The following is a 13180-nucleotide window of genomic DNA, read 5'->3' on the forward strand; positions in this document are numbered from 1 at the left end:
TATTTTTCTAGTATTGTATGTTGATGACATCCTGCTTGCATCTAATAATTCTTATCTGTTGTCTGAGACAAAACAACTTTTGTCTAGCCATTTTGATATGAAGGATCTTGGCGAGGCTTCCTATGTGCTTGGGATTCAGATTCTTCGAGATAGGGCTAATGGTATTCTTCGTTTGTCTCAGAAGACTTACATTGATCGGATCTTGAAAAGATTCAATATGCATACATGTTCTCCTGGGAAGGCACCGATAGTGAAGGGTGATAAGTTCTCAAAGGCCCAATGTCCACAAAATGATAAAGAGAGAGATGAAATGAAAGTCATTCCTTATGCGTCATTGGTTGGTAGCTTGATGTATGCTCAAGTATGCACACGCCCTGATATTGCTTTTGTTGTCAGCGTGTTGGGTAGATACTTGAGTGATCCTGGTCTTAGCCATTGGAAAGCGGCTAAGAAAGTCATGAGGTATCTTCAGGGTACAAAGGATCATATGTTGACTTATCGGCGAGCTGACACTCTTGATATAGTTGGGTTCAGTGACGCCGATTATGCTGGATGCGTGGATGATAAAAAGTCCACTTCAGGCTACATTTATATGATGGCTGGAGGAGCTGTTTCAGGGAAAAGTGTCAAGCAGACACTCACAGCTTCTTCTACGATGGAGGCTGAATATATGGCGTGTTATGAGGCTACTTGTCAAGCAATATGGCTGCGGAATTTCATTTCAGCTTTGAATGTTGTAGACTCTATTTCGAGGCCACTGAAATTGTATTGTGACAACTCCGCAGCAGTAGCTTTCTCTAAGAACACTAGGAGTACTTCTCGCTCAAAGCATATTGATATAAAGTACTATTTTGTTAAAGAGAAAGTCGCTGAGTCTCTTATTTCTATTGAGTACACGCCTACCACTAGCATGTTGGCAGACCCACTAACGAAAGGCTTACCCATATGTGTTTTTTTGGAGCATGTTGCTCGGATGGGATTGTTAGGAGCCTAGCTTGTTGAGCTCGGTGGGAGTTTTGTTATTATGTATCAAACATGCTAGTATTTTGTATGGATTGCTTATAGCTTGTGTTTTGTTATGAACATGCATAATGATAATTGAAGTCACTTCTTATTGTTGCTGTTACGTATATATGTTTATATAAATATATACTATTGTTCACCGAAGTGACAGGTACAAAAGGAGATGAATGCGCATAGTCTCAAAATTAATGTACCACATGCATGTTTGGTTTAATGATTGTTATTGTTCTTTGAATGTCTTCAAGACCGAATCATAAATAATATATGTATCCTATCGATATGATATTATATATGATTTATTAGACTGTCTTTTGTAATGGACAACATTATGGTGGTTTGATTATATTGTCCAAGTGGGAGAATGTTAGAATTTTATATGGACTAATATAATTACAAACATAATTCCATTATCACAATCATTTTCTAGAGTGCCTACGAATAGTTAAAGACCATAATGGGATGGTTAAATATTAATCTAATTGCAATTGAGGCACATGGTAGCACCCTAAAGACTATAGGTTGGCCCATTAAATCATAGTCCACCATATCTGATAATATAAGCCCAATAGGCCCAATATACCCCTTAGGGTAAGAAGGCATATGAGACATATATATTGAATATATATGTTGTTGGGAAAAAATACTGTGGCATATGGTTTGGTAAGGGTTGCTCTCCATAAGATCTCTCTTGTATTGTTTTCTAATATTGTCTTGTGTAGATCGTGAGAGATTCAAGGATGAACATTGGAGACTCAATGTCAGGTATGTTTCATCTCTATATATTCAATTCAATGCTCTAAATAAAAAGTGTTCCTGGATTATTGTATGAGCATGCTATGTTGATTTAAATCAGATTTATGAATTTATGCTCATAATATTATTTATAAATAACAATTAGCAGCTGGTAGCCCACCTTTAATAAAGGCAATTACCCGCCGCTAACACTATTAGCGGCGGATAGTCTGCCTCTAATACAGGTGATTATCCGTTGCTAATAAATCTTAAAAACTTTTCCCGGGCATTTAATTTGGTATATTTGCGGCGGAGTACGCCACTAATAGTGGTAAAGTCCGTTGCTAATATATTTTTTTTATATTTTTTTAAATACTCACTCATTATTAGTGGCGGACTCCCAAGTCCGCCTCTAATAGACTGTACAATACAGGCGGACTTGGTCCGGCGCTAATACTTATGCCGCTAATAGTCTTCATTCTTGTAGTCCTTTGACCAAAATTTTTAACCCTAAATTATTAATCACACTTATGCCTCAATAAACTCATGTCTAACACTGTATAGTCCTTAACCATTCCAGCTAGGACATCCCTTTTACTTTTTCCAACTGTGGGTCACTCAACTGTTTTTTTCGTTGATTCTCTCTAAAAGAGTAAACTGTTTGGGATGAAGAAGGATACGAAGATACTTATATATATCACAAAGGGCAAATAATATTATAGTAAATTACACAAAGTACGTTGCTCAAGTAAGGACTTTTTCTTTTTGAAAATCATACTAAGGACTCTTGATTATCTTCTCATCACTATGCATAACATATTTTAAGTTTTATTGTTTCCTTCTGCATTTTTATTGGCTGACAAATGAGAAATTGATTATTAAAGAATTATATCTTATTAGTTTTCCTTGTCCTTACTCTTTCGTTTGAGTATGTTATAATCAAATGAAAGCTGTAAAACGTTTTGTTTTGTATTCATTTGATCCCCATATCTAGAGATTAATTACTCATCTTTTGAACAAACCTAACCACCGGATTATATTTTAAAGGAATATAATTTAGACATCTAACATCATTATAAACTAACACAACTATTTATTATTATTTGACAAAACTTATATATATATATATATATATGGAAGACTTCTCAATGGTTGGTATAACAAGTCACCAATAGATACATATTTTTTTCTACATTAATTTCGAATTTAGTTATTTTTTTTGCCATAATTAATGTTGTTTTGCAACCAATGAGAGATAATATCTCAAGGACTACTTCGATGGATAGACAGGTCCAGGAGAAGCAGATTTCAGAAGAAAGTTCTGGCTGCCTCAGTTGCCTCGTTGGTTTATCACTTATGGCAGGCTAGAAATTCCAAACTCTGGCATTCAAGCATTATTTCCCCCACGTTGTTAGTTCAGGAAGCCAAATGGCAACTTAAAACTAGGATAACATGTATAATGCCTAAGCAAATAGATCAAGTTGATAGGGAATGGTTTGAATTTTTATAGCTTTGAGTTTTTATAGATTTGTTTCTACATTGTATAGAGAACGGGCCTTATTTCAATAGGTGCCTTTAGGTTGTAAATTTGTAATGGAGTAATGAATAGCTGCTGATTCATAAAAAAAAAAAAGAGATATAATATCTATATTTAGAAATTGACATGCATTTGAAAAATAAAAAGTTTACAATATTATATTTTCATAATAAATGCACGTTTTCTATCAGGTAACCCTTTAAAAAACTTGAAAAAAGTCAAAATTTATTTTTAGAAATATTAATTAACAACTATAAATATGGACCATATTGATCTTAATCTAATGATTAATATTAAAGTAACCATTCATGGGTAGTAACCATTAAGAGTGCACCCATATATGTATATATATATTTGGAAAAAGGCAAGTTTAGTCTTGTATTTTTTTTTTGAATATGTATCCCCTGTATTGTATTATTATTAAATGACAATTCAAACATAGTGTTTTACAAAATGGATAAAAATAATACCCTAAACCAAATTTTAGTAAAAATATCTTCAATTACAAAGATCAATTCTTAGGTTCAGAGAAGCGGGGAAGGTGGTCGAGGAGTTGAGAAATAAATACTATATTTGAAAATATTTTGACCAAAATTGGGTCCATGATACTATTTTGATTAATTTTACTTGTCATTTAACAAAACACAAAAGACGATTGCATATTCGAAAAAAAACACAGGAGCCAAGCTTGTATTTTTTATACAATAAGGATTTAACCACTCACTCTCTCAGACACTTACACCCAGCCACTTGAGTTTGCCTCAAGTTCATATATATAAATATATTATTATTGTTATTAGTTACACATATATATGGTTAATTTCATCTAATTGCCAAAGAAATCATTGATGAATGATCAATAATTTAACTATAAATTTGGCTAAAATTATACTTAGTTGATATATATTGACACAAATAAGATGGACTATAAATTATTAGTATAACCCAAAATTAAAAATAATAGTGCAAAGTTATTGTGTGCATATATATATATATACATATTTGTGATTTGTATATGTCTCTTATTACGAGTATTTCTATGAGTTGCCATATGGTGTCCAATACTATTTTAATAAATTAATTGGTGCAGTTTAATATTTCATCCCATATATATTTAAGTGATATTTGACATTATTGGTGCCCTATTTAATAATATTCTAATATTATATATCAAACATTCAACATTGGCCTAGCTTTGAATTTTTGCGCATTTTTGTACCTTAATACCAATTACATGATTTAGATTGATAATTATATTCTTAAACTTGATAGTAATGTCACCTTAATTGACCTATACAATTACTTCTTCATTATTCATACCTTAGATAAGATGCAAACCTCTTACGAATCAAATTATTTACAACTATAATATTGTGTATTACATTGTTTATCTTCTAAAATTAGAGTTAAGTTAGGCATCTCTTTCATCATGTCATTTCAGTTTATTATGTCGCCTTATACAAGTTTCGATTATTAATTAATTAATTAACATAATAAAGAGACTGTATACACAGGCCCCACTTGAAGAAGAAGTCACAAAGTTAATTATGATCTTAATTAGGGTTTTCACCTAACTAGCTATATAAAACACACGTGGTAGTCTTCATGGTTTCACCAAGTAATATTGTCAATTATATATAGTTGGTGTTAAATAAAGAAGGCAAAACATGGTCTGGTCCTCAATATTATGCAACGGGCCGAGGCTCACTTCTCTCATGGAATAGCTGATAATCTTGATGATCCTAAGTACACACACTACAAGTACTGGTCAAATCCACTTGAAACCAAGTAAGTTCACATTACCTATCATAACCATTTTGAAATCAATTGAAGCACAAAACCTTATAAATGTCTGTTACAGGTTACCTCATGCTCCTGATATGGAGATTTACTCTCTCTATGGAGTTGGAATCCCTACAGAAAGATCATACGTGTATAAAATGTCTCCTTCAAGCAAGTGCAAGAGCATTCCATTTCGAATAGATAGCTCGGCCGATGGCCAAGCAGACAGCTGCCTAAAGAATGGAGTATACTTTGTGGATGGCGATGAGAGTGTTCCGGTTTTGAGTGCAGGCTTCATGTGTGCCAAAGGGTGGCGAGGAAAGACTAGATTCAACCCGTCCGGCATAGCTACTTACATAAGAGAGTACCGACACAAAGCGCCATCGAGCCTGCTGCAGGGCAGGGGTTTGGAGAGTGGTGCACATGTTGACATCATGGGAAATGTTGCTTTGATTGAAGATGTTTTGAGGGTGGCTGCTGGAGCCAGTGGCAAAGATATTGGAGGCGACCGCATACATTCGGATATCATGAAAATGTCTCAGAGAATAAATCTTCAGCTGTGATTATTATGAATGATAATCATCACTAGAAGATGATGATGAAGTTTGAGGAGGGAGTGAAAGAAGTTCCAATGGACTTTGAGGCTGCTAATAATGAGGCTGCTGCTATGCTGCTCAGAAGAGAAAAAACAAGTGTTCAAAGTGATCAGAGTATGAGAATAGAAAGGCATAAGTATTTCACTCTAGCTAGCAATTCAGTTGGTTTTTTTTATTTGTAATTTTCTATATATGAACAAATTACCAATGTGCTGTTAGATTGGCTCAAGCTAACAAAGGATTTTATAACTGCTTGTGCATTTTAAGATTCTGCTTTTATTTTATTATTTCCCCCTAAAAATTTGTATATAAAAGAAAAAAAAAGATAAAAAGTAGTATCAATTAATTATTGATACTATATTGTACAAGTGATTTGAGAATTAATGCTTATGATATAGTTCAGCATAAATGGTGAGACTGATATATATATACTAGATAGTCTGCTCATGCTCAATTTTGACATGTGGGCTTTGAATTGGGCTGTCTTATTGGCTGATCATGAATTAGCAGGCCCATTTGGGCCACACTATAATGATATTAAAAACTATTGACAAAAATAAATTGCTCATTGAATATGGAGGAGATACTATCTTTCTAATGGGGATCGATGAACGAACTTTTAATTTTTTTGGGAAATTAACATAAAGAATATTTAATGTGATAATTGTGGATTAATTTAGTAATAGAATAAATCTTAAAAAAATAATGATAATAAGGGAGAATCCTCTAAATTATAATTAGTTACTTTATTTTGGGTTTCAAACAATTTCCAAAAGGGTTTATATTTGTTTGGACTCTGTATTTTTTTTCCATTACCTGTTTTAGACCCTGTGTTTTGATAAATTATTTTTTAGACCCTATATTTTGTAAAATGGTTAAAATAGAACCCTAAACTCGATTTTGGTCAATGTTTTTTCAACTAAAATCACAAATAATTTACCAAACTAACAATTCAGAACAAAAATAAAACCATTATGCTTAAAAACTGTATTGTTATATTCAATTTTTTTCTTTATCAAAATTGAGTTTAGGGTTCTATTTTAACAATTTTACGAAATATAGGATCTAAAAAATAATTTGTCAAAACACAGAGTTCAAACAGATAATAGAAAAAAACACAAAGTCTAAAAAGGTATAAACCCAAAATAATTGTTTGGCAACTTACTTTCTTATGAATTGACAAATAACTTGTGATTAAATGAAAAATGGAAATAATATCTAACATTTTATAATCCAACATGCCATATGGATCACCTACTGCAATGAAAAAAATTGAGACTTTTTTTTTTTTTGGCTGAAGATGTAAAACTTGAGACTCGTTACATTACACCTTTTAAATCACATGATAACACTCAACTACTCTTTAATATTAAATTCAAACAAATAGCATGTTAAGAAAAGTTTATAATAGTTAATCCTAATTTTGTATTTTATCAAGTGAATCAACAATTTGCAATGATTAATAAAAAGTCACCATCATTAATAATGAAAACTTAACCCACTTAAAAACACAGTACATCGATCAATTATTATTTTTACAACAAATTGTGAGTGGATGAAAAACCATTGATAATAATAATAATACTAATTTTTTTTATTATAAATAAGTTTTAGTAGTATTAGTAAGTTAAATATTTAGCAGCTTTTATTGGTATTTTTTTTAAACATTACTTATATATATAATTAGATACATTTCAATTCACTACTAATTATATTATGTTGACACTCCAAGTCAAGCACCGCCCACCTGTAGAGAGACTTTAAGAGACTACTTATTTGATATTTGCACTTCTATGCTAATTGCACATAGTTGACTCGATTTTTCGTCAACTATTATCAAAATAATTAAGGAGTTTTATGTCCGTAAAACAAATGGGATATTACCATAACTATTGCGAATGACTGGTAAATAAGTAAATAAAGACAATAATTATAGTGGTTTGACTTTAATGAGACCTACGTTCACTACAATTGATTTTATGTTGAAGAACACACAAGAACAGTTACACAGAGAGCTCGATGCTTTTTCCGATCTTGAGATTACAGAGATTACTCAAAAAATGCTTATGCTCTCTCTCAAATGGCTAAAATTCGAACCCTTGTCCAGAGTTGGATCGTCCCCTTTTATAGCTAGGGGATAGCTACTCCCTCAAGCTGTTGTGAGATTTTCAATGTGCAAGTATACACAATTGTAGACAAGTAATAATATAGTTAATAAATATAGTATCGTCCCACATAGATTGTTTATTAATTACCAATAATTAACTTCCTAATTTTATTTAGCCACTAAAACTTGGATTCAAGAATATCAAGAACAAAAGAAAGAATTAACAAAAAACTAGCAATTAAAAAATAACAAAAACCAATAAAAGCGAATTAATTCAATGGATGTAAAGTTAGGATATTTAATTTCATCATCTTTCCAATACAATTTCCATTGTTCTTTCTTGTATTGTGATAGCGGAACACAAAAACAATTTATATTCGTATTAGGATATATAAATCTCTAAACCTATATACGAACTTTCTACATCGATCTTTGGGATAAATTCCAAACATAAAACAAACATTAAGAATATAAATCCTAAAAACTACACAAACTATACAGGGACTCTCGTCCTATATCGAAATTTATGTGTATTAAATTATATCATATTTAACTCTCACCTCTCAGATTTTAAATTAATTAATAAATAATGCAAATAACGACGTCAAATTATTCACATCTATTAAACACAAATTAAATAGATCACAATGAAGAAAAAAAAAAGAAATCATCGAAATTGCATTAACTAATAATAAAGTTTCAAGATACTACATTAAAAACCCTAGAAACTAACTTGGTTCATAATCATAATGTTAACATCCATTAAACTAAAATCAAACATAATTAAAAAATGAACGAAGAAAGAAAAAAAACTCTAAAAAGCGATCCAATCCTCACCAATGAGATTCCAGCCGTCCTCTCCAAGTCTAGGGCTCTGATAATCTTGGTTATTTTAATGAAAATCACAATCAAATATAAAACCCTACGTTTCCCAAGGTGAAATGACAAAAATGCCCTTATTGAACATTTTGCAGAAATCCTTTTTTAGCATAGTAATGCGATCACGCTACCTCATTGCAAAGCCAGTTTTCGCCTGAATTTTATCATTTTGTTGATTTTTCATCTTTTTTGTTCCAAAGCGTCATGAGTCCTTCAAAACAAGCATAAAATAGAACACAATAACTCTAATTAACTAAAATACTACCTAAAAATACACACTAAAACGAGTCTAAAACTCGTTTATCACATGCCGACTCGAAAACTCTTCAGGAAATCCAAAGTAGAGATGGGTGGTCAGCGTGGGATATTCTACTTTGGGAAGAGAAGCAATTTAGTAATGCAATATGGTCTCTGGGTGCATTTGGAAAGTCACCCTGTAATTGGAATTGGGTGTAACTCGAAATAATTACTTAATTTGGCGTATTTGTTTGACCATGTAATTACACAGTAATCATGTAATTTGAGGTAATTGAAGAATCTCAATTACATTAATTCTCCAATTCTCATAGCCCCACATGAGAATTGGGTGAAATTACACTGTATAATTACTTATTACTGTCGTTTTAAAATAATATTTATTACATAATATGCTTTTTTTGTGTAATTACTAACTATTTTGCTAAATATAACAATAGTAATTCATAAATAATTACCATTTGACATCCAAACACATATTGTATTTTAATATATGAAGTAATTACTCAAATATATAATTACTACTCTAGTAATTACACAATTATTTCTAAACACGCTCTCAATGTTAATACCATCTAGCAGCTATGATTCTTTTCATGAAGACGAACACAACAGTTACCATATAAATATTGGGTACGTAATTACTTTCAATAATCATTCAAATATTATTATTATATTATTCTTCTTCTTGTGTGTACTAGAAACGGCAACTCTGGTTAGTGGGGATTTACCATTGTTAATTAATTAATATATAATTTATTATTATTACCTAAAGTTAGTTAAATAATTTGTCTACAACATCTTGTAAATTATTTATTATACTTTATAGTGTCTTCCCAGTCAAGCTTAATTAGATTTACTACCTTCTTAATCACACTTCAAAACATGTAAAGCATAAAGTGAAAATTTTATAATATTGTCCTTCATTCGAAGTATATATATTAAACGTTAAGGTCATGGCAACAGGTAACATCGACGATTTTGTGGAGGATCTGGTAAGATGATGAGTGGGCTCTGAAATAATTTGTTTGAAATTGTCGCTGCAAAATAGTACTTTAAATGTTGAAAAAATAGCTTAACTTTTTTTTTAGGCGAGAATTCCGTGATTTATTATAAAAATAAACAAAATAGATTATAATTTAATTAATAAGGGCGTGTTTGAAAACAACCGTGGTAGTAATTACATATGAGTAATTACACTGTATTTTAAAATGCAAATTGTGTTTGGATGTCAAGTGATAATTATTTATGAATTTCTATTGTCATGTTTGATAAAACAGTTAATAATTACATATAAAAATAATATTATATAATAAATACTATTTAAAATGAGTAATGAGATATGCACTCAAAATATACACCCAAAAGTTACACACAGTGACGTGCCAGTTTAACCTAACCAATCACATTTATTAAGACTGGGACCCACTATTTTAAAAAGCAGTGACACGTCACTGTGTGTAATGTTTGGGTGCACATATCATTAATCATTTAAAAATTGATAGTAATTAGTAATTACGCAGTGTAATTACACTCTCATGGGAAGTTATAGAATTAGAGAGTGTAATTGAGACCACAAACATGTCATATTGAGCGATTACCCCGAATTACACTCAATTCCAATTACAGAGTGACTTTATTTCCAAACGCATCCTAAATAATATTTATCACAAATAAATAATAATATCCTTAAAGCACATACTTATTTACTAATATTGTCAAATGAAAATACTAGAAATAAGTGATTATTTTAGATATATATATATCTAAAATATTATGAAAGACAATATATCTTACTACGACACTCTAGCTATCTTAGGTTGGTAGTACTGTCATCGATCGCCGTTGTCCTGATCATGTATAAAGTCTCTAAATGACAATGGCTGAGGTTGTGGTAGCCTAGTGCTAAGCATAATCTGTATCAGTTCTTGGATAGTTGCATGCCTTTGAGAATTATTAGGAGGCGCATTCCTAAAGTCTGCTTCATAAGACTTGATAAGCGTGACCATTTTTTCTACCATTACATTGAACTCGCTCATTGAAACTGATGATGATGATGATGATGATGATGATTGTTGAGACTGTGATTGATGATGATTCTTATTATAACAGCTGGGGGGGAATGATTTTGAGCCCTGATGAGCACCAACTTCCAGATTATATCTATTATCTCGTGGAATAGAAACTTCTACAGTAACGGTAGTCTTTGCCTCTTCTATAGTTGGTCTACTTTCACGAGTCTTTCTCTCCAGGGAAAGCATTTCAGCAAAACTGCTTAATTACAAACAAATTATATATATTAATATTATATAGTTATACACAATATATTAACCATATTATTAGAGTATATATATATATAATTTTTAAAACTGTCTATCAATAATAATTAATAAGGATTAAATGAAAAAAAAAATTATAAGGTTGGGGGAAGAATAGAAACTGTTGAAGAAAAGATCAAAATGTATAGAATTATAATATTTACACCAAAATAATACTAATAATCAAAATATATATACTAATTATTAAGACCATAATAAATATATGAAATTTAAAAATGAATTATGCCAAAATAATAGTATCTATACATATTCACACAATTTATTAAAACATGTCAAAACTTAATAAATTAATATACTTATAAAAAAAAAACTTAATAAATATAACATCATATTTAGTGTAATTTTCTATTTTATTATATATGGATGGATATTTATTATATACCGTGTAAGAGCTTCTCCATTTGTCGTAGTTCCATGTTTAGGAGAATAGATACCAGTTTCTAAGTTAACCATTGAAACAGGTTTCTTCAACAGCTTTTCTCCAATTCCCACAAGGTTGTTTAGGTTTTCTTTAGTAGCAATATCCACCGAAGATTCTTTATCACTTAATGTGTCATCCTACATAATCAAAATAATTAATATATATACATACATATTAACTTTATAATTTGGCATTAAAAATATGGGACAATTCTTCTATAGGGGCTTCACTTTAAGCCCTATCAGTGGGGCTCTCAGTGTTTCTCGACTCGTGAACAGTTTTCGGAGCGATTTTTTTTATGACCGTGTATATTGTAGCTATTTAGAGCATCCTGCAAATTTTCAGAAAATTCCGAATAGTTTACAGTACTGAAAACTAGGTTCAAACATGTTGATTTTCATGTGGATAAAAAAAATTAGTCACGCGTGCAACAACATGTTTGAATTTAGTTTTCGGTACTGTAAACTATTCAGAATTTTCTGAAAATTTGCAAGATGCTCTAAATAGCTACAATATACACAGTCATAAAAAAAATCGCGCCGAAAACTATTCACGAGTCAAGAACACTGAGAGCCCCACTGGTAGAGTTTAAAGTGAAGCCCCTACAAGAGAATTCCCCTAAAATTATATATATGTAAACAAAGTAACCTGGATTCGAAGGTAGTTTTTGTCGGAGTTGAGAGCTTGAAAAACAGTAGAGAGAAATAAATCAGTCATGTCACTACTAGCTTGAGTAAAAATATCAAGCAAGGGAACAGAGTTGTGACTTTTCAACCATCCCAACAGACCCCATTTTGCAGCCTCATCAGCTCTATATTTGTCCTCTATTTTTACCGAACCAGTTCCTATCGATAGAACCAAGAAACGGCCGAACTCCATCGGCTTTATTTGAAAGAAGTCAGGATTGTTTTGGTGAATTTCTTTCGACACTTCATTTATAGCAACCAAAGCCTAAAATAATTGAAGATGAAATTAATATGGTTATAAAGTCATAACGCCTTTACACATTTACTAATACATGGTAAATATTATTTGAAAATTGCAAAAAAATAATACTATATGTTACTGCAATGAAAACTACGTATAAAGAAGTATAAACCTTTGCTACACATATCTCGAAGAACATGCTAAATTTCACTCTAGAGTTATCCTTATTAATACTATCTATTAATACCTCTTAGAAGCCATCGATCTTAATTTAGATCCATAATTAAGAAATTACCTGTTTCTACTATAGCTTATCCATTATTTGGGTTCAAATTTGTGGTTTTACAAGTTCAAGCCCTTTTCAACCATTAATAATAACTCTTTCTTCAAAAAACGAGTTGGTATTGTTTTGGGTTATTAAAGCTTTATTGTTTAACTTTATTGGACATCTTTAATTCACATTATTCGCAAATGATAATAAAATAATAATTTTTTTTTTGGATGAAAGAGATTATTTCTTCATCTTAAGCTCATTCAATCACTTTTCCAAAAAAAAAATATATATATATCAAAATTATTATT

The 13180-nt window shown here is 30.9% G+C and overlaps 2 protein-coding genes across 2 annotated transcripts; one reads left to right on the plus strand and one right to left on the minus strand.

Moving 5' to 3' along the window:
* The first annotated feature begins 4979 nt into the window (after positions 1-4979).
* Positions 4980-5979, plus strand: LOC133811962 (putative phospholipid:diacylglycerol acyltransferase 2). The gene is made up of 2 exons (XM_062246249.1): positions 4980-5080; positions 5154-5979. The coding sequence occupies exons 1-2, from the start codon at positions 4980-4982 to the stop codon at positions 5635-5637; spliced, it is 585 nt and encodes a 194-aa protein (XP_062102233.1). The 3' UTR covers positions 5638-5979.
* Positions 5980-10478: 4499 nt separating this feature from the next.
* Positions 10479-12644, minus strand: LOC133811957 (patatin-like protein 3). The gene is made up of 3 exons (XM_062246238.1): positions 12320-12644; positions 11633-11808; positions 10479-11182 (listed from the first exon to the last, which is right to left on the minus strand). The coding sequence occupies exons 1-3, from the start codon at positions 12548-12550 to the stop codon at positions 10744-10746; spliced, it is 846 nt and encodes a 281-aa protein (XP_062102222.1). The 5' UTR covers positions 12551-12644; the 3' UTR covers positions 10479-10743.
* Positions 12645-13180: the final 536 nt, after the last annotated feature.

Source organism: Humulus lupulus, unplaced genomic scaffold (genome assembly GCF_963169125.1).
Source record: "Humulus lupulus unplaced genomic scaffold, drHumLupu1.1 SCAFFOLD_77, whole genome shotgun sequence".
Classification (NCBI taxonomy): domain Eukaryota; kingdom Viridiplantae; phylum Streptophyta; class Magnoliopsida; order Rosales; family Cannabaceae; genus Humulus; species Humulus lupulus.